The sequence below is a fragment of the Ammospiza nelsoni genome, chromosome Z (assembly GCF_027579445.1).
Source record: "Ammospiza nelsoni isolate bAmmNel1 chromosome Z, bAmmNel1.pri, whole genome shotgun sequence".
Classification (NCBI taxonomy): domain Eukaryota; kingdom Metazoa; phylum Chordata; class Aves; order Passeriformes; family Passerellidae; genus Ammospiza; species Ammospiza nelsoni.
In genome coordinates, this window is record NC_080669.1 from 22,248,494 (window position 1) to 22,276,404 (window position 27,911).

At 46.5% G+C, this 27,911-nt stretch overlaps 1 protein-coding gene across 4 annotated transcripts in view; it reads right to left on the reverse strand.

Annotated features, from left to right (window-relative positions):
- Window positions 1-27,911, reverse strand: part of TDRD7 (tudor domain containing 7) — a 46,625-nt gene extending 18,714 nt beyond the window's left edge. The window contains exons 1-7 of one of the 4 annotated variants that reach the window (XM_059492812.1): window positions 27,707-27,911; window positions 23,081-23,301; window positions 15,369-15,510; window positions 14,064-14,280; window positions 9,003-9,088; window positions 7,635-7,852; window positions 2,890-2,964 (exon numbers count right to left, since the gene is read on the reverse strand). In XM_059492812.1, the coding sequence (XP_059348795.1) occupies window positions 2,890-2,964; window positions 7,635-7,852; window positions 9,003-9,088; window positions 14,064-14,280; window positions 15,369-15,510; window positions 23,081-23,287 (945 nt within the window). In that variant the 5' untranslated portion in view covers window positions 23,288-23,301; window positions 27,707-27,911. Of the gene's footprint in view, window positions 1-2,889; window positions 2,965-7,634; window positions 7,853-9,002; window positions 9,089-14,063; window positions 14,281-15,368; window positions 15,511-23,080; window positions 23,302-23,636; window positions 23,834-27,706 lie in introns of those variants that run through there. The other 3 variants (XM_059492814.1, XM_059492811.1, XM_059492815.1) reach the window with 3 other exon arrangements.

Consider the following 27,911-nt stretch of genomic DNA (forward strand, 5'->3'; position numbering starts at 1 on the left):
ATGTCCATTGTTAAAAACTTGACTGGATACAGACCTGGACAGACTGCAGGTGACCCTGCATGAGCATGGAGGTTGCATTAGGTAATCAAATGAGGTCCCTATCCACCTCAGTGATTCTGTGATTCTGTCTCTGGTAGTCATTTCTTCTGTACTTACCTGAAATGTTAGAATGCAAATCATACTAGGTATATATTTCTACTTTCTTTTGTTGTTAAACTAAAGAATCCCTATCGTCCCTCTGTTCAGGTTCAGCTCGTGTTCAGAGCTGGGATGGTAAGCTCTACAAAGCTCAAGAGTGTCTTCAGATTGCTCCCTTCTGCCCATCCTCTTTGCCCTCCCACTCCATTACCCTGCACATCACAGTGAAGACACTTGTTCTCCCCTTTCTTGTACTTACAAGACTGGCTTCTGCAAATACACAATTACAGAGGAAAGTGTGATGCAATAAGACAGCTGAGCCAATCTAAAAACTCCATACTGTTGAGGGCTGCCCCTATTCCTCACATCTTTATGCCAGCACTGAGGATCAGCAGACAATTCTGTCAGCAGTTCTTTTTGGCTGTAATACCCTTTACCTCATAATGCATTGAAGTTCTCCTACAAGGTCAGAACACCGGAGATGCACAGGTTGCAGGAGTAAGAAAAGATTCTGTCAAAATGGAGTCTGACTTCATTTGGTGGCTCATAGCGTTGTCTAACCACTCATCACCAGGCCTGAGTTTCAGCTATACTGATTTGCAGCCTGTTCTAGCACTATGTTTGGACAGCAAAGTCATTCTGGACCTTCTGTCCTCAACTGGGTCATTTCCACACATTCCAGGACATCATCCTCCCAGTGAGGCTGACACCAATGTAGTCTGCTCTGCGCTGAAGTACATACAGCACATCTAATTACATTTTAGGTATAACACGTCTTGTGTCCTCTGAACTCCATTCTAAATGGCTGCTGGCTCTGTGTCTAAACACCAATTTCTTCAGTGAGGGTGGCAAAAGAAAGTTATTGTAATTCAAGAGATCATCTACTGGAAACAGCATTTAGGGTTTGCGTAAAACTGAGCTTTCGTTGATACCCACTACCAGACACGATAGCCTGCTCCATTGTCTCCTCCATGTGCAAAGTACATTAGAGTTGGATTTTTTATTCTTTCAAGTTTGTTTCTCTGTTTAGAAAGATCACTTTTGCTTCACATAGCTTAACTGTGGTATAGAAATTCCTTCTCTCAGAGTGAAGACCTGATAAAACTAAAATTTCTCAAGGAATACAACTCTCTACTGTGGCAATGCTTCTCTTTTCTGAGCATACCTGTTTAGGTATGTTTACCTCTTTTCTTACCTACTGTAACCACTGTTACTGTAAAATGTTACAATAAAAGCTCAGCTGCCTGACGCATTAGTATGTAGAACCTATTTTGTTAAGACATGGTGTACTGCCCAGGATTCAGAAAACAACAGTCTCAGTCTCCCAATTTGTTTACCATCTAATCCTGGCATTCTATCAAGCCTTCAGTTTCATCTTCTGCAAGAAGTCCCAACATGTATAAATGTAAAATATGAATCTGAGAACAAAATACAGCTAAAAAAAGATAAAATAAAACCTCCTACCTGTCAATTAAGCAACATCTCATTGTTGTCTCATGCAGGTCTCATTCTTATCTAAAAAATTCTCTACCTTTCTGTGGTGATAAACATCAACTTGTAGTGACTATTACAAAAAAAAAAATATCAAACAAAAAACCAAACAAAATACCACCAAAACAGTGAAAAAAAAAAATGCTAATTTCCCCCTTAATTCCTCCAATTTTTTTCCAGTGATGTATTTTCAAGACTAACAGACTGTGGGACCTGTCCAACACCTTACCAGATATCCAAGAGATTAAGTGAAGAAAACTAAGCCCTGCTTTACCCTGTAAAGCCTCCCCCTCACAGTAAACAGCCAGGAAAATGGTCTCCACTCTGAGGAGTCTTTTCACACAGCATCAGCCAACACAGTCACTAAAGGTCACTATAGTGACTTAAGGTCACTAAAGAATATATTCACATGTTACATATTGTTTAGCTTAATGTTTATTAAAAAGCAGTAAGAAACCTGACTGAGGAATGATAGATTAGAGACAAAAAACTGTCCTCTGACAAGTAATAGTTAAGCTGGTATGTAGCTAGAGCCAGTAGAGTATTTTAAGGAAAGGAACATCTTTGTTCTAGAACTGCGGAAAAGCAAATGTATCTCTTCCAGCACAAGGGGAATTTCAAAATTCAGAATGGTAGTGTTATTTTTCTACCAATTCCTTCAGAAAACAAGCAGAAAGACTAAGGCAGTCATTACCACAAGAAAACTCCAGAATCAAATCAATATGCATACATCCCTTCATTCTGTCAATTAAAAGGTGTCTGCTTGTTATTCATTCTACCAAAATACTGGCTCTAGGATTGGTGTTTTCACCAAAACTTTGGGTTTTATAATCATGGAAGAACTTCTGAGGCACAAGGTATGACAGGGTCTGACAGAATCCATCTGTCCTGATGGATGAAATTATTTTTGGCTGTTAAGCGACCCACTGTGCCACTCAGACACTTACAACTCTACGGAACAGGATGGGATTCACCTGAGAGTACTAAGGGACCTGGAAGAAGCACTTGGCAAGCTGCTCTCCACCATTTAGCATCAGTACTGAATAACTGAGGAGGCTGATGACTGGAGTTTGGCTAATGTGATGCACACCCACAAGAAGGGTTAGAAGGAAGATGTGGAGAACCACAGGCCTGTCAGCCTGACCTTGGTGCTGGCAAAAGCTATGGAACAGATCATCTTGAGTGTGATCATATACTACCTGCCAGACAACCAAGGGATCTGACCCAGACAGCATGGGTTTGGGGAAAGGCAGGTCTCACCTGACCAACCTGATGTTCTTTCACGACCAGGTGATGTCCCCAGAGGGTGAGGGAAAGGCTGTGGATGCTGTCTACCTAGAATTGAGAAAAGTCTTTGAGACAATCTCCCACAACATTTTCCTGGAAAAGCTGGAAGCCCACAGCTTGGACAGGAGCACTCTTTGCTGGGTTAGAAACTGGCTGCACAGCCAGGCCCAGAAAGTGGAGGTGAATGGTGTCACATCCAGCTGGGGGCTGGTCACCAGTGGTGCTCCTCAGGGGTCTGTGCTGGGGCCAGTCCTGCTTAATACCTTTATTTATGGTTTTGGTGAGGGGGTTGAGTGCGTCTCACTAGGTTCACAGGTGACACTACACTGGGTAGAAGTGTCAACCTGCCAGAGGGCAGGAAGGCTCTGCAGAGGGATCTGGACAGGCTGGATTGATGGGCCAAGGGCAAAGGTGTGAGGTTCAATAAGGCCAAGTGTCAGGTCCTGCCCTTGGGTCACAACAACCCTGTGCAGTGCTACAGGCTGGGCAGAGTGCCTGGAAAGCTGCCCAGCAGAAAAGGGGGATGCTGGTCAACAGCACCCTTTGGACAAGAAAGCCAAAGGCATCCTGCCCTGTATCAGCAATAGCGTGGCCAGTAGGACTAGGGCAGTCCCTCTATATGCAACACTGGTGAGGCCACACGTCAAGCTGTGTGTCCAGTTCTGGGCCCCTCATGAACAAGAAACACATTGAGATGCTGGAGCAAGGCCAGAGAAGGGCAAAGGAGCAGGTGAAGGGTTGGAGCTGGAGAGGGTAATTCCTATGAGGACTGGCTGAAAGAGCTGGGGTTGCTCAGCCTGAGGAAGAGGAGGCTCAGGGGTGACTTTATCACTCTCTGCAACTCCCTTTGAGGAGGCTGTAGCCAGGTGGGGGGTCCATCTCTTCTCCCAGTTAATCAGTGACAGGACAAGAGGACACAGACTCAAGCTGCACTGGGGTGGGGGTGTTCAGATTGGAGATTAAGAGGCATTTCTCCACTGAAAAGGGGGTCAGGCAGTGCACAGACTTCCAAGGGAGGCAGTCAAGTCACCATCCCTAGAGGCAGTCAATAAATGACTGAACTGACAACCAGTGCTATGGTTGACAATGGGTATTTGGTCGAGAGTTGGACTTGATCTTGGAGCACATCTGAAATACCTGCTGAACACCAACACACAAAGTATGAGAAACAAACAGGATAAACACCAAGCACTGGTTAGTTCCCAGAGCTATGATTTCTTTGGTCAGCAAGACTTAGTGGAACAAGTGCCACACCTGGCATGCTGGGATGGAGGGCTGCAGGCTGTCCAGGAGGGATGGGCAGGGCAGGCAATGTGGAGGAGTCGCACTGTATGAAAAGGGGAGGTTTGACTGCACAGCCCTTACTGTTAGTGATGACGTGGGTGAGAGACCCTGGTTTCCAGGGAGCGTTGTTGTAGAGTCTGCTACCAACAGGCACTCAGGAGAAATCTCTGGGTTGGCATCTTGTTCTTACTGCAGATTGCACCTCCCCAGACATCTACTGTGAACACTGTTCTGCTGTGACAATCAAATCTGGGAAATGTGTGAAGTTTGTAGGAAATAACTTCTGGTCACACGTACTCAGTGGGACAACTAGGAACTAAAGCCTCCTAGGCAGAGGACTCTGTCAGGGGAGGTTCAGGAAGCATTTCTTTAACAAGAACGTGGCAAACACTGTAACAAGCTTCTTGGCTGACACCCTCAGCCTGACAGTGTTCAAAAGATATTTGAATAATGCCCCTAACAACAAGTTTTAACTTTTGGTCATTCCTGAAGTGGTCAGGCAACTGGACTAGATGATCACTGATAAGATTCCTTCCAACTGAAACACTCCTATTTATTTTGCAAATACTTATCACTTGCATTTTTCCATACTGAGTCAACATTTGCATGAAGCTACTATAAATGCCAAGATCCCTTTTCCCCAAGCTTCAAAGTCCACACAGAAAAAAACCCCACTTTTTTTTTTTTTTAATGTAGGGAGAGTCCTTTCTGTCCATGGCCAAGATTACAATGAAATTTTACAGGCCAGAAACATGGTATGAGAAGGTTACATACCTCAGGGGTTCAGCTGTCTGCATCCCAAGGATGCAAGGCTGAGCTCCAACACAGTAAAACTATATAACTTTGACTTAGAAATGTAAAAAACCAGCTAAGTTGTGAGAAAGAACTTGTGACAAAAATATATAAAAAGACAGAAATGAGACAGGAGTTGCAAGTCTAAAATAGGGATCACTAGCTGCTCAAAGACACATGGCAAAGTAATTAATCAAACAGAAAGGTAAAAAAATCTGATAAAAAAAGGTGAAGGTGGGAGGGTCACTACCAGTCATCACATTTTGCAAAGCACAAGTGCTGAAGGTGAAAGCAAACAATTCAGCAACACTGTGGATTTGCCAGAGCTGTTGAAGCAGATTCTTCTCCTGGCTGAGGTGTGTCTAGACAACAAAGACTTCTAAGCATATTTATTGTCAGCCCCACTGCTCATGAATGCTGGGCCACAATCTATGACTGCCAGCCACTACCTGGTAACTTTGTACTTTTGCATTTAGCTGTGCAAAGTAGGTTGCTACAAGTAAGATGCTCAACCAAGCCGACCTAAAGAGGGGAGGTAACAGACAAATGGAGACAAAGTCAGCCTCAATACCTCTTGCCTGAACGGTGAAGACTGAAAACAAGATCATCAACCTGCAATTTACAGCGATATTTGGAGACCTGAACTCAGTAAATAGAGAAAATATCCATTATCCATAGTTGTAAAAACATGGAAATTACCATCTTTAGATAAAATTCCTACCTTTCCAACAGAAGATTTGGATATGCAAAGTTATTCAGAAGTGATACTCTCAAACGCACAGATTAAAAGCTTGGAGACACTAAAAGTGTATTAGGTTTGTTGTCTGCTGGTTTGTAACTATGTTACACTGATTTGAATGAGTAAAAAAGGAATATGTTCTTCTTTAAGATAATAAAAGAAACACCAAGCATGTTTTTGAGCCTGACAGACACTACCCGTGTAAGAAACCAACATGACAGAAATAATTCAGGTATCAGATATCTTTACTTTCACTGGAGAGTACAGTCTTTCTTCTTCATTTCAAAGGTTCTACAAACTTGTACACCTGCAGACAATATGTTTAAACCAGGAACTGATTATTCTTAAGAGATGTACTGTAGCTTTCATATAAGAAGTCCCAATTCAAACTTCTCCATGCCTAAGCCATAATTACAATTTTGTAAGTCAGTAAACTGAGACGGGCTTTAGAGGCTCATTAAGTTCTCTACAAAAAGACTGATTGTGCCAAGATAACTCGATAGTTCTGACTGCTGTTGTACTGTGCCCATTGTATTACAATGTTTCCATGGATTTAATCAGTACTTATTTATGCTTAAATGACTTTATTTGCATGCTAGAAAGAAAGAGATAGACCCAACAGATAGTAAGCAAATGGATAATGAACACAGAACAAAGATACTGGATGAACAGGACTGACTGGAACATTAGCTACAAAAAAGACTAAAATTTGCTGCATGAATTAAGCAATTCAAGACATAACAGCTTGCCCTGTAGATAACACAGGAACCACTCATCAACCATCAAAACAAATTGCTGCTGACTGTATACATTTCTAGTGTTTGTAGTGAGGTGTTACAAACACATTTTATATATCTGTGAGAAAACCATACATGTACACAAATGGTGTTGTTCCTGAAAAGCAGTTATTCAACTCAGTTATTTTCTTTTAATTTTTTTTTGTATTTAATGCTTTTACAAAAGAAAAGACTTAGTAGGACATACAAAAAATGTACTTCAAGAAGACAAATAATTCTTATTACTTCAATACGCTTCTGTGCCACAGTTTGACAAATACCAAGGTAATGAAAAGTCTTCGCTGACTGGCCATTTAACACTGGCCTGTTGAAGTAAAGCTAAATAAAGCCTTGATGCAAAGTTGCATGACACCATAAATGACCCATGAATGCAGAAGAGCAGACAGAAGTACAGCAGTTGAAGCCCCTCCACCCTGTGGGGATCAAACTCCTGTCAGACCTCTAAGCGGACACTCAGCCAGACATCAGCTCCTAATAAGAGACGCAATGACACCCTCAGTAATCAAGGGGAACAGGCATCAGAAGGAGGGCAGAAAGGGGCTTAGCTGTAATCTCTCCCCCCAGCATTACCACCCTTCAATTTCATCTATTATTGTGTCATAAACCTAACCTAAACAGCAAAATTCCTTGGCTTAAGATGTGAGAAAGACCTCTGGAAAAGTCTATAGAAAGATAAATACAGTTAGACCTCAGACTGTTCAAAAGGTTGTTGGTAGCTTGTACCTTTAAGAGGAGGTAAACCCACCAACAAGGAAAAGCATAAAATGCAATTGGGGAAAAAACCCAAACCAAGAACAACAAACATGGCATGGACATCACCTGTCATCAGTACTGGGGTCAGTTAAAGGTTGCAAGGCAGCAACCTCAAGCACTTGCTCCACAACACCATGCAGTCTGATCTTCCTTGTTCAAACACTAGTCCAGCCAACTGTGATTTTCTGGGGTTTCAAAGGGCATTGTGGGGGTTTCAAGGGATGTGGGGTTTTTCTGTCACTGCTGCAGAGCATGAAGGGAAATGCAGGCACACATAAAATAACATTTGGCAAATGAACATTCGGAAGTCTACAGAATACTGGCATCTTCCATAAAAAGGGCTCAATACTTACTGTGCACACATGAGTCCAGTTCTCAAGCTGATAGAGCACTTCTGTGCTCAGGTCCTCCCAGTACATTTCCCGATATATCTGAGGCATCTTTGACAGTCTGACACCACTGCTGTACTTGCTCAGCAGCTCCTTAATGCGACTTTGAAGTTCCAGGACATCAGCAGCAGAAGAGCCAGGGGCAACAGTATGTGCCTCTGCAGTGGATGTATTCAAGCTATCTGTTAAAAAAAAAATTACAGCCTTGAAGTAAACACAGCCCTACAAACAGAAAGACAGCTCATTACCTCCGTACTTAAAACTAAACATGGGATCTGCCAGCATAGCACCAACTTTAAAACATGGCTCTCCCACCCAGCATGGCTGGTTCAGTGACTTCCTATGGCAAAGAACTATGGAAATCTCAGACATTAAGTAACTACCTGAAATGAGTTTTCAATCACTGTAGTTATTTTCGTAAGATGTTGCTACATGTTACTTCTGAAGGAATTCTGGAAGAGAATACAGAACTGCCAGCCCCACTGCAGCTAAGACACTGCACTAAGATAGTATCCCAAGAGGGGAACAGGATAATTTCTTTATGAGTACAAACACCAGACAGATACTGCATGACAACCAAGAATGTTCTTCTATATTCAGATGGGTGTACAAATCAGACCAATGATTTGCCTTTCATTCCAAGATATGTCCTGAGGAAAAGTCTCCACCCAATAGGCAGCTTTTCTGTGCTACGGCATCCAAGGAAGCCCTCCAGTGGAGCAAGGAAAGTGACAACTGCTCAGCTGCTCTGGGCAGTTTCATACATTGAAACTCTCAGGCACTCATTATTCCTGGGGAGGTTCACAACAATAGCTTACCTGCTGCCTCATCTCTACCCCTCTTCTCCCTTTGGTGGGCTCTATTTGCTACTAGACCTGAAGCTTCACAAATCAGGCTGACAAGTCTCAAAGAAAGAAACCATCATTCTGCAAGCCTATCAGCTGCACAACTGTTGAGCCATGCAGGCAGAAGAGTATTTGCTGGACAGATACATTAGTAATGCTGCTTAGTCCTGAAAGCCAGGATTTCATCCTTATACCAGATTCCTAACCCACTGGTGAAGTTAAGCCTACTCCTCCCATTTCCAAACTCCTCACACTGGCTTTGTGATTTGCTTTGACACTTACTGCCCAATGTTTTTCCTAGAAGACTGAGAGGCAGACAAGCAAACGCACATTTCCTCAGCACAATGAAATAAGAGTGAAAAGGTTCACTCACAGAACTTGATTCCTCATCCAAGCCCATCTTCATTCAAAACAACTACTAAGATGGGGTTTTTTTAAGATGACACCCTCTCTGAGTAGTAAACAAAAAATTTCTCAGTGGGCATACCATTTGACTCTGTGGAAGAGCTTCTGGACAGGTGAACTTGCAACTCCTTTTGAAATCGTGGTGGGACAGTCAGCCTCTTCTCAGATCTAAAATTGGAAAGAAAATTGCTTAGAATCACTCTTCTTTCTCTAAAATATTCTATTTGCTTCTAAGACTTATACATAAAATAAAATGCATTCCACACATTCCATACACTCCTAGAAGGCATCCTGCAGTAGTAGTCACAACGTCCTCGTCAGGAAGACAACCTGATCAGCAGTAACAGGACAGATCAATGGGTAGTTTATTAATTTTTCTCATTATTGTGAGAAACAAAACACAGTAAAAAAGACATTAACAAAGGAAAAGTATCTAGGAACATATAGGCCTTCTAGGTCTTTTTGTGGATGCTGTTGGTTACATTGTTTAAGAGATTCTCCTCTGAAGATCTCTCCCACTGAAAGCACACAAATGTTGTGCTTGCAGGTGTTCTTCGGAGGAAGAATACAGACTCTGCGTGGGAATACCGACACTAAAATGAGCTCCTGACACTGAAGAGGGCACAGCACTGTGTAGCTCACAAAGACCTGGAAAAAAAAATCAGCTGTGGAATAATTACATACACTGCAAGCAAAAGGGAACAAGAGTTGGAGAAGGGAAATCAAAGACTAGGCAACATCTCCACCACAGCACAGCAGGTTGCCCTGAACCAGGCACCTCCTAACCAGAGCAGACCGTGCACACCCACTGGGCAGGCTTTGCAGAAGATCTCTGCCCAGGGCCAGTTCTGGAATTCAGAGATAACAGTGGAGCAAGCCATAAACCTCACCAGCTGCAGAAACACCAAGGGTGATTTTCACAGCTTCACCTGGACTCTGAGAAGGTAGGACAGTAGTTCCAGAATGATGCTGTGGCTAGTTGCAACAGGAAGTCAAGACCAAGAAGCCCTATATGTCATCACATTGACTTGTAATCAGAGCATATCCATGAATCAGAAAGAGACCTCCCACATTCGTGTCTCTTCTGAGAAGCATGTTAAAAGATTTAACATTAATTTGTCTCCCCTGTTTTTATGCTGTCCCTGTTAGATGAAACCATTGTTCCTCCATCAGCTATGGGATATCACTTGTACCAAAGACCATACTTCTGTTCTGAGTCATGTCCCACAGCACTAGCTACGAGGACAGGCACTGCCCAGCTCAGCAATTTACACAACAGGAATCATGCCCAGAAGTGCTGGCAGCAGCAGATCAACTACAAGCACGTTTATGAAACTTGGAAAGTACAAAAGCAAAGCCACCCGCACAAAATCAAAACTTCCACTCACACCTGAGACTTGCTGGGTATCTGAAAAGCCTCTTACAACACTCATCTGCACTACAGAAAAGCCCTCTATATTCTGGGCACACCCCAGAAGGCCACACTAAGTAGCAGCAGTCTCTTCTTAAAAGGTGTGGCTGCCCATGCAGATGCTACAAGAAATTCAGGATCCCTCTTCTTTGTACATGTACCTACCAGTACGGACAACTCTAAGCTGAACAAATACTCAAGCTAAAAAAGTCCTCTAAATGGAAGCACACTCAAAAGAGACTACCATCTTCGCTAGGCAGAAAGCAAAACAATCCTGTGAAATACCCCATGGGTAGTGGAGACTGTCCTGCTATCTCTGCCTGCCAACAGGAATCCATAGCTGTGTTCTAGTCCTCTGTGCCATACACACTTGTATCACCTTAAGCCCCACATCAGGTGACACAAGTGATGTGACTGCAGGGTAGGCCAGCCAGAACTGCAGGCAAGTTCCAGTGAGAAAGAGGGCAGATATTCTCTGCTTAAGCCATGCCATGTGAACACCCTGGAAAGAAACCTGTAACAGAGCAGGGATGATTCCCTTCTGCTACATGTAAAAGCTAATTGGATTTGGGATCCCCTCAGTACTAAGAGACTTTATGTAGGGTCTTCCTGTGCTTTCTGTTGTGGTTCAACAGTTTCCCACAACAAAACTGTCATTCAGCTTTCCAAGCTGACATGGGCTTTGAGCACAGCCATCACGAGATTCTAAGTGCTGCAATCAGACAAGAATTGTGTGATGTGCTGCTTGCTCCCACAGATCATGATGGTCCTACGTCTCCACAGTAAGATGGGGTATGGCCAGACAGTGCCAGGGCTAACATGCTTCCCTACAGTTTGCACTTATGGAGAACTCAGTAACTTGCAAGGCCTCATGCTCCTCAGCTGCTGGAAGCCTGCTCCCAGCACGAGGCCTCCTAGCCACACCAGCAGCCTGGTCCTTCACAAATGCCTGAGCAGCCATGCAGCCCTGCCAAGTCCCCATGCGTAGCTCCAGCTCAGCAGCTAGTCAAGTCTCACTGCCACACATCACTGCCTCATAACGAAGGGGAGCAATGTCCTTCCCTGCCAAGTGCCTTATCTTGGTGAGGCCCATGCCACCCCAATCTGCCCTCTGGTGCTTGGACAGTGCTATCTAAGCAGCAAGGCCAGGTAGTGGCCAGCAGCAAATGGCTCCTGCTGCTTCAAACAAGGGTGTCACCAAGCACCCAATCCTGTTTTCATCCATGCTGCTGCCTTCCAGCCTCAAGGATCTCTGCAGTTAACCAACAAGGTCTCTCCCTGATTCTCACGGTCCACAGCAACATAGTCAGGATAACTTCAGAGATTGCTGCTCTAAAGACAAGCCTCAGACTCTGCACCAGCATCTGCAAGAAAGCCTTGGACAACCACCTTCAGTGTTTCTCTGTTGTCATGTGAGTGTGACAGAACAGGGAAGACAACCAACCTGTTCCCTTTCCACCAAATGCTACACAGGGGAAAGCCCCTGATGCTGTGGTCATAAAAATCTCTGAAAAAAATATCACAAAGCACTACAGAGGTGGGACATAGACTTTGGCAGTCACAAAAAAAACACCATTTCCAGCCTCATTGAGGAGCTTCACTGCATGATACTGGGTGGAGCACCAATACCTGTCAGCACCCAAAGTCTGTCACTGGCAGACATTGTGTCAAGGCAAGGAACACACGTCTGCCATAGCAGTACAGATGTTCAACAGAAAAGAACAGAGACCCTTATGTGCAACCATAAGAGCATGGGTGTCCTTTCCTACCATGTGGGTACATGGAGGGGCAGGGTGGGTACCAGAAAGGCAAAAACTGCACACAGATAACAGCTCACTCCAAACTGGGAAGTGGGGCAAAGAGTCTGTCACCCTCAGGACTTGTTTCAGCCTACCTGAGCTGTGAAGGCTCAGTCACTCTCATAGGCAAGTGCTGACATCCCTGCTGGAATAGTGTCCTCAAGCTCATGCCAGATAACTATGAGGCTGCTGTCAGCCCAGGATTTCTGGGGATGCTGTTCAAAACTCCACTCACTGCACACTGTTTTTTGAAGTCAGGACCTCCTGGCTCAAAGAAGCCTTCCCTCCAGCAATTCCCAAATTACAAGCAACTACAATGGTATAGGAGGTACAAAATGTCCCCAGCAGCAAGGACACATGGATCTTGCCAGCCCTGCCTCAAACTGGCCAAGTTGAAACAAACTACCAAATTAATCCAGTCACACACAACCTTGTATTCACATGGAATATGAATCGCATCTCTCTGAACTCTCCCTTCACTATGTACTCAAGCTAACAGGATAGCATTTGGACTCTTTACAAAAGCACAAGATGTCTCCTCCTCCAAAAACAGATGGGCCAAAGCAGACTTTGCCTGTAGCTTCTCCTACAGTGCAGGGCAGAAAGAGACAACAGAAAGAAAGGCAGAAAACTTACCTAAAAGGAGTTCAGGAGAGACTGCCAGAGATGAATAAATATAATACAAGATGTAGCAGACTACATTAGGAATAGCCACAAGAGAGGTGACATCTACCTAATTTTATTTCACACATTACAAATCTTGAAATGTTATAAAATACTTCCTGTATTTTATAGTAACTAATTTGGAGAAAACTCTAAGTGCTCTTTTTGCTTTGCCTGAGGCAAAGTGCCTCTGCCTTTTAGAGAAGTGCCACTTAAAAATATGCAACTCATCTGCCCACACAGAAAAAGGAAGGCCCAAGCACAGATGCTCCTACTCCTTTCTGAGTCACAGCAGGATAGCTTGGTCCTTCTCTGCACAACAGACCCCGGATGGCACATGGAACTCATGCAGGTGGGTGAGGCAGGACATGCCTGCTTTCTGTGGATCTTCCAGAAACAGCAGGAACCACAGCAGGATTAAGCTGTTGTGCTGCTCTGGGCCACTCCACAGATACGCCACCGTGCAAGTGGCACGCCACTGCATTTCCATTCAACGCCAGGCTGACTTCCAACCCAGCCCGGGCCGGAGCCCTCCCCCTGCAGAGGATTACTGCCACAATCACAGCTCCGGAGGACTTAGCACAGCCACAATGGGCAGCAGCAAACACCTTCTCACCACCGTCAGCTGACGGCCCAGGGCGGCCAAAAACAACACAGAAAGAAATGATGGGGCAGCAGCTGACTAAGGCCCCGGGATTAGAGAGGCTCAAACGGGGCTGAAAAGCAGCATGTAGCGCTAGCCCAGCAGAACTGCAGCTCCAGCCCTCAGCTCAGCTCACCCAAACACGGTCAGCCGGCTCCTGGCTCCCAGCACGCCGAGACAGGGCACAAACACTGACACTGCAACACAGAGTCAGGCAAGAGGGAAAGAACAGCCACCTGCACAACCATCACCCTCAACACACACATCACCTGCCCCTGCACACAAATCTGTTCCTCCTCCTTTCTGTCACACTGGCCACAATAGCTCCCTCCTGGGCCAGGCAACAGCTCCACGCTCCCTTGCTGTGACACCTTTGGCCACATTTCTCCAAAACATGGGAACAGGCCAAAAGCACAGGCTAGCTATAGCACCCAAAAAGGCAAAACATCATCTGTCTCCTTCCTGGGTACCATCCCATATTCAGACTTCACCTGCTGCAAGGGCAGGGGCCTGGATTCCCACTGGATCCCAAAGGACACTGCTTGCATGGCAGCATCCAAGTGTCCATCACACTTCATTTTCCCCTTGTGCACACACACACACACACACACACACACACACACTGACCTGTTTACCACAGTGACATGCCTCTGCATGGGGATTTCTTTAGGTGGTCCACTCCCAGCAGCTGAAGGTAAGGCAGATCGGGCACTCTCCACCACAGGTTTCACACCTCCACATGCCACTTCTCTGCCTCGGGGCAGGCGAGGAACAGGCCTCTTAGAACTGCCTTCTTCTGGCATGTTCAAAGACCGGGGCTGCCTCAAAGTTCCTTTGGGCTTTCCTAAAGAGTTTGCAGATGCAACCATGAGTAGCACTCTTCTCACCCAGTCTACCTCCACCTCCCCAGGCACCTCCTGTACTGCCACCCAAAGGGTTCCTTCTCTACTCTGGTTTGTGGGCACCTGAACTCCCACCACAACAGCAGAGGTGACCAAGTTACACCCACAGAGGAACACACCAGCATTCAGGCCACACTGGGATAAACAAGCTCTTGGTCACTTTGCTGTTTATATGCTGGATTTGCCACATCAGTGTTGGAGGTTTCAAACACTTCCAAGGGGATTGATGTGCAAGACAGTGAATCAACCTGCCTTTATAATCCCTGTCATTTAACTGTGATATGAACCACTAGTTCAGCTTCCCAACTGGCATCCTTGTGGAAAAGCAAGAAGCAGCAAACACTTCATTACAGACAACAGGGGAGCACACACAAACTAGAAGACCCACTGTTGTTCCAAGCTGCCAACCTCCAAGCAAATAGGTCCTGCCTGGGCTTAATCCTGGAATCAATTCCACAGACAGTCACAACAGCATGGCAGTGAGGAAAACCTGACCCATACTTTAGGAAAACACTGCTACACAAGCTAATGCAAAAGGTAAGAGGTAAAAAGAGCCAAAAATGGGCATCAAAACTTTTGTGGCACTGGCATCAGCGACAGGAGCTGCTGAAACAGCCACAGCTACAGGGACTCCTTCTCACTGTGAGGGAATCGTTCAATCCTCCCACTTCACAACAGGCCAAGGCCAGCCTTAAAGAACATGCAGGCTCATTGCCACATTTCTTGCCTGCATCTCAGTTGTGTTCCTCACAGAAGCAGGAGCACGTGAAAGTGAAGCTAAACATCCTACAAGGACTTTGTTTTCCAAAATCATTTACATCTTGCATACACACCTGAAAAGGGCTTTCTCTCAGATCATGGCTTTCAGATAAAAGCATCCTTGTCAAGAACATTCATCCTCCCAAGAACTCTCCATGTGGACCCTGTAACTTGTGGCCGCAGGTGACACACCCTCACAGCCATGACTTTTGTGCAGCAGCTGAACAGTTCTTTCATAAAGGCAGGCCCTCTAGAGATGCCTATGGCTTACCTGATAAACTGACTGGTGATGTGTTCTTCAGCCTCATCTGACAGTTCACCTGCCGGACTGTTTTCTTCTTGGAACTCCTCTGTCGGGCCACCAGTTGAGCAACTCGTACAGTTTCATTGCAACTAACAGCATGGCAAATTACCTTGTTGGAGCAGGAAGAGGACAGGGGAAAAAGCAGTCAGTGAGACCCATGCTCATCCACAGCCCTCAGAATCATTTGTATCCCTTTCCAAGCCTGTAGCTGTTGAATCATGCAGGCCAGCAGGCGGTTCAGGAAAGGCTTCAGCAGACACAGATCTTGGAGATCTCACTCTCCTTTTGTGAAACCTCAGAAGAAATCTCCGTGAACCTCAAAAATCAGCAAACCACACAGCCAGAGCCTCTGCATCACCTTTCCACATTAGGTTGGGCCCCTCTGAGAAACAGCCTGGTTTCTAACTCCCATCCCACAGGCCCACCATCTTGCTTTATAATTCTGGGAAGCCATGGGGCTGCAGCCTGTCCTTATTCTTTCTGGCAAGGCTCACTAGAGGCTCTGGCACCACGGTGACCCTGTGGAGCAGGGTTGCATTTGCCCCGCTTACTGAAGAAATTGCACAACTATCCTGGCTGCACCATTCACAGGCACTGGGCTGGCCCCCAACAACAGCCCAGCCTTGAACAAGCCCATAGGTATCTCCCTGCTCAACTTCATGACCTCTTGCCTCAACATCCAATCACCCGAGGCCATCCCATGGATGGATATAGGAACTTTGCCTTGGCAAGACACCAAACCATGTGCCTAGCATGCACTTTGCCTGAAAAGAAGATGAAAGCCCAAACTTTTGGGCCATTCAACTGCTGCAAAGGCAGCTGGGTGAGTACTCCTCCAGGACTCCATAAGTACACAGGCAGTACCACAAAAGCCCTAAGTTAAAATGTAAGTCTGGGGTCACAGTCATGTTCTGTGGTGGTGGTAGAGGTTGTAAAAGGGCCCCTTTCTCAACAGTGCCATGGGGCCAGCACTGCTACCTTGCTAGCCATCGCCCCCAAGGAACCTCAGAGATGACCATTTTGCACAGCAGCAGGGCAAGAGAAACTCAGGGATTTCACCAGCATCTCTGAAATTTACCAAACAGCAGCTTCAAAAAGGATCTTTTCTCACAATTAAGACAGGACAATCAAAGCAGAAAAACAACAAAAGAAAGAGATTGTTAAGCAGCAACAGCTTGGCCCAGGGATCCCTCTTCTTGTTCTAGGGTGACCCACACAGCCCAGGAAAACAAGGGCAATGGATGACGACACTAGAAACCAGGCAACCCCTCCAGCAGTGCTCTCCAGGGAAGAATGAGCTCCTCTTTGGCAAACCCAGCACCTTTGCTGGGCTGGCTCAGCACAGAGCCACTGCCAGGATGTGGGGGCCTGAATATATGTATTGTTATAACAACAACAAGAATACAACAAGTGAAGTATAGTAGGAGTCCTTGTGAATATCTATATTATATTTGGTGGGTCCTAGCTATTCTAAATGAGTCACAGCTGTGAAGTCCTTAGTTGGGCAGCAGCTGTGGCTTGTAAAGATAGCTGGGATAAAAGGGGTGGGTCAAGAGCCCAGGAGGAGCCCCTGAGAAGACAGGAAGGACTGTGCTGCAGAGAACGGAGAAGAGCCCCAGCAGAGAGGCAGGAACAACACTGCAGTGAAGATTACAACACCAGGAAGGCCTCTCCTTCTGAGGGAGAGCTCTCCTACCGTAGGAACTCCTACTTACGGATCAGACAGTGTACCTGCTGCACTGATAAAAACAGCAATCCAGCAGTATCACCACCATAGTGATTAAATGCCAGGAATCACAGAAAAATTAAGACTGGAAAACATTGCTACAGTCCATGTAATACAGCACCTTTGCTCAAAGCAGCATCAATTAGACCTAGTTAGTTAGGTGGTAGAATATCTTCAAGGATGAAGAACTCTCAACCACTCTGGAAAACTTCTTCTACTGTTTAGCCAGCCTCACTGTAAAAAAGGTGGGCTGTTTAATGTTTACATGGGACTGCTTTTATTTCACTCTTTTATCGTTGTCTCTTGTCTGTTCACTGAATACCAATGAGAACTGGAGATGGAGTCTGGCTCCATGGTTTTTTTACTCCCTTTAACAGACATAAGGATAAGATTTCCCTGAGCTTTCTCTTTTCCAGCGCAAACAATCCCTGCTGTCTGAGCCCTGTATCAGAGACGTTACGCTGCAGCACCTTCATAATCTTCACAATCATTCCGTGAACTTGCTGCAGTGTGGCCATGCCAGTCTTGTTCTGGGAAGCTTAGAAAAGGATGTGGTTTCACTGCTGCTGAGCAGAGGGGAATTATCACCCCCATTAGAGTGCTGGCAACTCTTCTTAATGAATCCAAGTATGCTGTTCGTCTCCCTTGCTACAAATGGCACCCTGCCCACTATGAACTCTGCACCCACCAGAACTCCAGGACATTTGTCTGCTAAGCTACTTTTCAGTTGGTCAACCCCAAAACTATACAGGAATATGGGGTTTTTCTTCCCCAGGTGCAGGACTTGGCATTTCCCTATACTGAACTTCATAGGGTTCTTGGTGCTCCATTTCTCCAGCTTCTTGAAATCTCTCTGAACAACAAGCACATTCATTTGCTCTATCGGTTTCTCCCGTCATCCACAGACTTGCTGAGGATGATCTCTGTACCATCACCTAGGTCATTCATGAACACGTTAGACAGAGCAGTTCTTGAGCATCTATTCCCAGGGCACATCACTTTTAAGTGGTCTCCCAATGGGTTTTGTGCCACTGTTACAGAAGAGGATATTCCAAGCCCTACCAAAATTCAGTTAAACCACATCCAATGGTCTCCACTCAACCAATCATCTCAACTTGAAGGGTATTTGTTTGTAACATATGATTTTCACTCTGTAAATCCATACTGACTTGCCTTCTTGTCTTTCAAGTGGCTGGAACAGCGAACAGCTTTGTAGGATTAGACGCTCAACAACTTTCCAACAGTTCAATGTCAGGCTGATCTTCCCATCCCACCCTTCCCAGTGAAGGGTGGTGCTTTCTTTCAGTCCTCAAGAACCTCCCACAAATTACCATGACCTTTCCAAGGTAACTGACACCTGTGTGTGCACTGCAATAAATTCATGGGCTTATGCACATTCAGTTTTTCCAAATGCCCCCTATCTTAATCCTCCCCCAACAAGATTAGGACTTCCTTGCCCTGCACTTTCCTCTGCCTATTTCCATAGTATCTCTATACCCCTTTACAGCTCACCCAATTCTGCTTCTACCTCCTGCGTGCATGCTCGCAATAGTAGATTTAAGTTAGGCACTCCTTCTTCAATCACGTGTACCTTCTCCAACCTTGTTTAAGAGACTTTGTCATACAGCAGGCTGTACCTGCATCATAACCCATCTTTGTGAAAGGTGAACCTGAAATCCTTCACTATTCACCCTTTCACAGATCTGTGCAACAACCTGCGCTCAACAGTTTGAGCATGGACTCCATAAGGCTTTAGTGAAGTGAAACACAGCAAAAGGCTGAAAGTCTTCATTTGCTGTACCTTCTTTCTTCTTTTCTGCTGTCCCTATATCCCTGTCCTTGTTTCCTCCAATTGCCTGTGCACTTAACCAGCTATTTTAAGGACTCTTTTTGGAAGCATTTACTCAGAACTGGCAGTGCTCTGGGAGCTGTTCTCAAGGGGACAGCACTTTGTCTTGGTCTTCAAATAATGAATAGTAAACACAGTCTTGCTTAGGTCCATGTAGGCTTGTTTAGGCAGCATGTGTATAATCCTTCCAGGCTCCTTCTCCCTGCTCCCACCTCATGCATGCTTGCATTTATGGCTCAGTTCTGTCAGTGCTCCTGCCCCCTTTGCTTTTTCCCACAACTATTGGAACGTACCATTCTTGAAACTGGAGGAGACAATTCTTGTAAGCTCACTATCTCTCCTGGATCTTTCTCTTCAAGACTGTATTCCATGAGTCTTCTAAAGGCGATTCCTGAACAGGCCAACATCTGCTCTCCCAAAATCCTGCACTGTTGATTCTACTTTTTGCTTTGTTTCCCTCCTTTCAGGGCCACAGACACCATCTAGCCACAGACAGGGTTCTTCCAAGCCTTTACATCTGCAATTGTTCCTTGTTTCCAAGGACTGTGTCCAGCAGAGCACCTCTCTTCACTGATTCATTGCATGTGTCAGGATGCTGGGAGCAGCAGACCCCAGAAACATCCTGGATTGTTCACACTTGGATGTCTTGTCCCTATAGCAGGTATGGCAGTGGACCAAACCCCCCAGTGGTTGTCAAAAGAAAGCATCATCTGCTTTGTCTGCCACTTCTTCCCACTTAAGATATTTGTATCAGATAGCCACCACGCTGCCATACACTGGTCTGTCCACTACTCATAAGCTCTTCCTGTCTCATCATCTGCCCCAAGACAGTGCTCCTGGCATCCCTGCTGCTCCCAAACTGGGAATGTCCCACAGGAACTCCTCCTGTCCACCACTGCAGCCCATAACTCCTCAGCAGCCAGTGTCAACCCACAGCAGCATGCTGGTTGTGCGACCTGTTGCAACAACTCCCCGTGACCTTAAATGAGATCACAGCCCTGAACAACACAAAGATCTCCAGTTTCTTCTGGTTGTAGCCCAAGCTGTGGACAGTCATGAACTGGCTCTTCAGAGAGGTTCCCATTTGTGCCCACTTCCAGAAAAGAAGCTTTCCTCAAACTCCTAGCTAACAGGAATGGATGCATGAGATGGATCACTTGACCTTTGTTGATCACTTTGATTGATCACTTGTTCAAAGTCTCAATATAAAAGGATTTTTGTCCCTATACAGTTTATCAGAGTTTTATAAATGAACATTTTCACATCTCTGGTACATTTCAGGTTTTTCCTGTCACTAATGTTCTAAATATTTTTTTTTTGCATTTCCTTCCCTTGTTTCACAAGGATAAAGTTTAACAAAATGCTTTGAATTAAAATGAATTCAGATGTAAAAAGAGATGGGGGTTAGATGAGCAGAGCAAAGCAGTCTTCAAATTTCTCCTTTTGAAGGGACTTTATTATTCAAGCAGAAGTCAAAGTTTTCTTAGACGAAAGTGCAATAACACACTTCTCATAAATGAATATGAGGTAAAGCAAAGTAGGGTTCCTTGAAATGATGCAACCACCTGTTGGAGGTGCAAGTATTTCAATGAGTCCCCTTTCAGTGCTTTCTGTATGCTTAACTTAATTCTTATCTTCTGTGGAAACTGGAGGACATAGCTACTGCATAAAGAAAAAGTCATCAGATTTAATCTTTCCCACATTCAAGACAGCTAAATTAGTGTTCAGTATTAAGAGGAACAAAGCACAATTTATATCATTGTCATCCCAAGATAATGTTTGTTCAGCCTCAGTTACCTAGCTAATATTCAACTCCCACAAACACTTAAGGCAGCACGTAACATGTGGCACTTCGAGATCAATTTGTATTATTTACTGCCTACTTTATACTATTCCTTTTTGAATGCATTTCTTGGACAGCTGTGTCTTGGACAGCTGACCTAGCAGTAAGGAAAGTCCTTTTAAGACTATCTAGACTGCAGCCATGATCACTAGCTGCTAGCAGACCCTTGGATGTGCGTGTCTTTGCTGTCCTGCCCCACTGTCCGTAAGGGGATTAAAGGAAGAGGCAAGGGTCTTGACAGACATTTTGGAGGTCACAGTACTCCAGAGCTGTGAAGAGAGACTGGCTGACTGCATGCTCTTGTAGTGGCCTTGTGTGAACTCTGAGCTACAGTATCAGCCTATAATGGAGCTCAGGTATTCTAGAGAGAGGTGAACAAAGAGAACAGGCTTATTATAATGACATATAGCCTGTAACAAGAAAGCACATGGGAGCAGTCCCAGGCAGCTTAGCAGCCCACATCAGTGCATAGTCATGCTTGCCACTCTCTGCTTCATGTCTGCTATGTCCACACTGTGGACACTGGCAAGAGGAGTGCCATCAAACAGCAACATGGGCTCAATCTTTCCCACCTCCCAGGTGTTCCTTTCCCACCTCCCAGGTGTTCAACAAGGCACTTCCTCTCAGCTGTTTCAGTCATGCAGAGCACAGCTGGCACTTCTGAACTAGAGTGAGTCCTTCTCAAGTACCTCAAGACCCCTGACTTTCTCCTTTTTCACATCCTAAAGCCACATTTCACTCTCTTATAACAGCTGCCGCAAAGAATTCACTGCCCCTAGTGCTATCCAAGAGTTCACAAGGCTCTCAGCACACATCGCATTAGTGGATAAACAAGGCTCTCAGGGGAATGGGAGGATACCAGATTACACCCTGCAAGGCCCTAGTTAGAAACAGATGGCTATCTGCCAGAACCACCACGAGGAAGCATTTAATTGCAGGATCACAAATGTTCCCAGACCTGAGGTACCTGCAACCCTGTTACTAACGTAGCTGCAGCTGAGGCAGACTTTGGAGAAAAAGAATCCCAAACTTGCTTGTCTGCTGTAAATAGGCAAATTCTGATGTAAAAATGCAGAAAGAGAACCTGTTGCTTTAGAACAGCCACATCTCCAGGTATTAGGACAAAACTCAGGATACCTCTCACTGTATTCTCACCAGACAGCTAATGAGGGAGAACTAGCTCTGAGTTCACAGATGCCGTCCCAATCCAGCTAAGCAAACAAGGAATCTCAGCCTTAAGTCCTGTCTCTTCAGACCTGCTATAACAGCCACACACTCTGCCAAATATCCACTAGCTTTTTGCTCTGCCTCAGGCTACAAAGACTTCAGGAACCCAGAACCATACTCCAACGAGGGAGAGGCTTCAAGCTTGCCAGACAGATCATCTGCAAGTCACACAGCTACACCAGCTATCAAGAGAACACATTCTGACTTCAAACCAGAAGTCCAGACTATTGGGCAAGGAGGTTTGTGGTCCTGGCAAGCTGTTTCCAAGGTGGCAGCCACCGCGAGACACAGGCTAGTGCAGCAAGAGCAAGGAATAAGGGAAAACTCTTCTACCACACCAATCCTCTGCTAAGATCTGCTTCTCCTTGATCTATGTGACGACCCTTTATCCCTCACATGCTTGCCAAATGTTGAGGCACTTGCAAATATTGCAGCAAGGCACCTCACTTGCATGAGCTCTTTGTCACTTCAGTACATATTTGCAGTCGTGTTGCACTGCAATCCATAACAAACGAGAATTTGTTTGGACTTGCTAAGTCCAAAGAATTTGTTTGGACTTGCTAAATCCAAAGCAAGTAATGTCAGGCTTATAAGCAACAGCACCAAAGAGTTTTACTGTAGGGAAAAAAATTGATGCTAAACCCCACTGAGAAGAGATGATTAACACACACAAGTTAACCTTATTTAAGGTCCCAGGACAAGCCACTAGTCTCTCCTCTAAAGTCAGAAATGCTGAGAAAGGGGCCAGATCTCCACAGTCACACAAGTGATCTTTCCACACAGAATTCACATTTCCAGGAAAAAGCCCTGAAACTTTACATTTCTGAATACACAACCTTGGGTCTGGAATGCAGAGGCAGGAAAATAAGGAGCACTTAGTATCTTATGTCTCAGCTTCCACCTCTCCCAGAATTAGTGCACCATATGCATGCTACAGAAATCCACAGCACTAAAGGAGGCAAAACTACGAACCAGGAACATTCTGCAAACACAAAACCCATTTCTGAACCGTAATTCTCAATTGTGATTCTTACCTCTCCCATTTTGTTCTCTTCCATTCTGACCACTCCTGGGATACTTTCCAAGTAGCCTTCCAGTGTGTCATATCCTAGGTGCCTGAAGGGAATGAACTCATTGGTCAGGGATCTGTATTCATTCTGAAGTTCTGACAAACGTACACCATTTTTAAAAGCATGAAGAACAGCTCGCAGGGCTTTTGCAACAAGTTCTGGTTCCTGCATCTTCACCTACAGCCCTGTCTCCAAAAGAAAAAAAAAAAGCATTTTTACATACAGGCTAAAATCACTGGGTTTTACTATTCAAGCTCTCTCCCTCAAAAAACCAGAATGCAACAACTCAGTCTGGAGACTGTGATACTTCTGGGTAGGCCTGTAGGGCCATGGTAGTGCAAGACAAGCATAATGTGGAACACACAGGGCATGACAGTGTCAAAAAGTGCTGACAAAGGAGTGCAGCAGCCATCATGCACAGGTTGGCTCTGCCAGACAATCACGAGAGACCACATGCACAGAAGAGGGGTGGGTGCTGCTAAGCAACTGACCCACCACAGACAAGTACTAGATACTGTACCTGTGACAGGGCAATTCTGGAGGTGTGTACGGCTGGGGAAAGAGAGGCACCATCGAAAGTGGCGTGGGGGTCCTGCCAATGGGAAGCTGAACATGAGTCAGCAGTGCCCTGGAATCCAGGAGGGCCACTCATGTCCTGTGGTGCATCAGGCACAGAATCACAGCCAGGCAAGGGAGAGGATTATCCCACTCTGCTCTGCACTGGGGCAGCCTCACCTTGAGTGCTGGGGGCAGTTTTGGGTACCACAGTATGAGAAAGACACTGAGCTGTCAAGAGTGTCCAAAGAGGGGGAACAAACATGGTGAAGGGCTGTGAGGGGAACCCATATGAGGTTGAAGTCACTTGGTCTGCTCAGTCTAGACAAAAGAAGACTGAGGAGAGACCACATTGCAGTCTACAACTTCCTTGTGAGGGTAAGAGGAGCAGCAGACACTGATATTTACACTCCTGTGAGCAGTGACAGGGTACTCCTGTGAGCAGTGACAGCAGAGCAGTGTGATTAGTTTAGTTTCCTGTGCAGGGTAAGGAGTTGGATTTTGATGATTCTGTGGGTCATTTTATCCAATTCAGGGTATTTTGTGATTTGATGACACCTTACTACCTACAGGGTTAAAACTTCCACTGAAAGTGAGAGAGGATACAATCACCACCCCCTGTCACAGCACTCCACACTCTGTGGTGCGGGGTGTCCCTCTAGAGAGACGGGAGCTGCTCCAGGTGCCCCTGAGCCAGCACCTTCACTAGCGCTCATGTCTCCACTCCACCATGGAAACAGCATGCATCTGGGGCATGCAACGTCTTACCCACAAGTGCACAATGCCTCGACTCCACAGACTCTTCAGAGAGAAAACAAAACTTAAGTCCCCAGGAACGTGATCCTCCGACACAGGGATTTTGTTCTGGCCTTCTGTTTTTTCAGCCTGTGATGCTCGTGTCTGGTAGGGCCATGGCATGCCCAGAGCCTGCCCCAGGGCTCTGCATGACCATCCCACTGCGCTCTGCCCAGGCATGGAGCCTTCTCAGCCTGGATCGAGGGACAGACCTCGAGCCATGTTCTGGGGACATGTCACGGTGCTTGCTGAGGCCTGCCTGGCAGCCACCTCACACAGCTCCACAGCCCTCGGGCACGTCCCAGTGTCCTGTGACACCTCCTGGCTGCTCCCCAAACAGCTCGGTGCTTTTCTACAGCCACGCAAAGCAGAAGGCCTGAAGCTACCTTTTATCCTTGTGCAATGCATTTCATCCACATCTACAGATTCATTCCATCAGCTCTCAAGAAAGACTGCTTTGCCTACCTCAGGCTTATGATTTTACCATTACAAATCTCTCATTCATATACCTTTAGAAATGTCTATAATTAGTGGATCTAAGTATGAATCTACTGATTCATTCCTTCTTACAGACAACTCTAAATATCTACATACCCTATGCATGAGCTGCATATAAATATTTTGATATCTGAGTACTTCCTGGTACAAGGACGCAGGAGCTGCAACACTGAACAAAATGGCATCTCCCTCCCACAAAATGGTGGCAGGAACCTTCCAGCCAGGGCTCCGGCCCAGGAAGCCTGGGCAGCGCGGGAGGCGCTTTCAAGGCCAGGGCCAGCGCTACCCAAAGCCCTCCCAGCCCCCCAACTCACAGGCCTGCACACACTTGGGGCTTCTCCAGGAACACCCAGCTGCGCCCTTGGGACCTTGGGGAGCGCCAGGCACAAGTGCTGCGGGGCAGGCTCTGTGCTCCCAGCTGGGCCTCCTCCTCCCAGGCGTCGCTCACCGCAGGGGCACTCCCACCACGGGAACCTCCCTGCCACGGCCGCACACCAAAGCCACGGAGCTCTCGCGCAACCCAGCAACAACCCTGCTCTCCAAGTGTGTGCTGCACACAGGCTCCACTCCAACCCTGAGCACAGCACACTGGTGCACCTCAAACGCCTCGTCCTCGCCCCCAGCAGCTCACGTGCAACATGAGCACAGCCAGTGCTGCGGGACAAGGCCACCTCACTCTCCTCAAGACCCTCCAGCTCTAGGCACAGCACCAGAGTGCCCCTCCTCCAGCACACCAAGGCCAGTGACTGCTGCCCACCTACCTGCACAAGGCTCTCTCACATCTGCAGCGCTGCCACCAGGGGCCCCATGAGAGGCTGGTGTGCCCTGTTCTCCCCAAAGAGACCCTCTCCCATCACCGCTTCCCTTCCTGGGGAGCTCACCAACTGGGCAACAACACACCAACTCCAAAAGGAAGAGAAATGCCAACCTCAGCACATTTCAGATGCCACTACACACACTTCTGGCTCTCCCTTCCTGCACCCAACCCCACGACGGTCCAGCTCCGGGGCCACACAAGGAGGCACAGCATCAAGTCCTCTTATGCACCCTTCCTTGAACAGTTTCACTTTATGCACGCACAGCACTTCACTAACCCAGCCGCACCTCTTGCTCTGTACGCTTATGGTCGCACACAGGTACACCCATGTCCCTGCACCCAGACAGACAGCACGGCCAGTACGCCTCTTCACACACACGTGGCCCCTGAACCCTGCCATTTCTGCCCTTGCCGCTCCAGCGGGTTTCACCCACCGATCCTGCAACAATCCCTCAGCAGCAGCTGCCCTCACAGCCGCCCTCTGCTCAACACAGGCACTGCCCAGGAGGAGCAGCACACACTGAACCTGCACATCTCCACACAGCAGTGGGCAAATCTACACTGGGCACTTGCATCCTTCTCTTATCCTTTCAGAGACCTTGCAGCTGGTGCACCGAGCTTCAAAGAATCAGGAGATGTGACTGCTACCTGCCAGAAGAAAAAAACACACGAGTTTCATATATCTCCTTTGGACTCATTCAGTTTCAAATGACATCATGTGCCACAGAAACCTGTGTAAGTTTTGTGTAATGTAAAGTCCTGATCATATAAATAATCCCAAACACTCAAGCATTGAGAACAATGGAGCAAAAAATGCATTTCTGTCTATACCCGTTTTTCAAGCTATATTCATTCTAGAAACATGGAAAAGCTGATAGGAAAATTTTGAGGCCTTTTTTCCTACTGTCTCTTTTAAACTGTAGACATAATTTCTTATTTGGCTAACATGGCTCTTGAAAATTCTCTTGCCTAAACCTTCTGAGTTTATTTTCCTACTCAGGTAAAATTACCGGTATATGCACTACATCAAGGAGTGATGAAGAAAATATAAAATAACCTGGAATGGCAGTTTAAAAAGTTGATTCCGAAGAAAAACTACACTAAAAGAAGAAACTGTGGATCACGGGGGCATGACATCATTTCAATATCAGACATGTTAGTTGCATACCAATGCAATAGTTGAAATATATCAGAAATAGCAAACAGCATATTATAAAGTCCATCTCCTAAACTGTATCGTAAGGAGTAGTCACGAGGACAAGTTAAACGAGTCGACAGGTACTAGGGTACAAAGGTCAAACTGAATCCAGTCTCAACCCACACCTTACAATCTTCCCATTCCTATAGTCAGCAATTACACAGACTTGCAAGGCAGTAATGGTGACAACATCGATACATTAACAGAAAGCTACACAGCTCAGAGTAGCTTCCGAAGCATTTTTAAAAATCGTTTTTGAGTTAAGCTGCTTTAATATGAGGTCATTCAGCAGTTATGACATTTTCCCGGCGGTTCACTGCCTCCAGACAGCAGGACACTTCACTGGAAACGGAGCCCGAGCTGCCTCATCATCACTAAGTCAACGCACATCGTTCAAACCACCTCGGCCAGCAAGTGAACCGAAACTTCCCTCGGAACGCTCAGAACGGATGATCCGCGCTCGGGATCATTAGCCAGGCTAAGGAAAAGAGGAAATGCGGACAGCTCTCCCGCAGGGAGGGGATGCACCCCCTGGTAGCCTCGCTTTCCGCAGACTACAAACACTCTCCCGGGGAACGCGTCTCCGAAGGCAGAAAGCATCCACTAACCCGCTGAAGACGGGACACTTTCTCTGTCACCGCGCAAGCACTGAGGAGGAACAGCCCCCCGCTGGCTGGCAGCGCCCGTCCCTCCGCGCTGCCTTTTCCCTCAGACCGCGAGAACTTACGCCCGGCGGGGCTCCACTCCTTCCTTTCCACTTCCTCCACCCAGGACTCTCAGGCACCGGCCACAGCTTCTTCGGGCCGCCGCCGCCGCGGGCCGGGCCGGGCCGGGCCGGAGCCGGGCGGAGCCGCCGCCTCCCTGCGCGGGGCCGCGGAATGAGGGGCTGCGCGGCCGCTCCCCGCGCCACCGCCCAACCGGCCCGGGCCGCC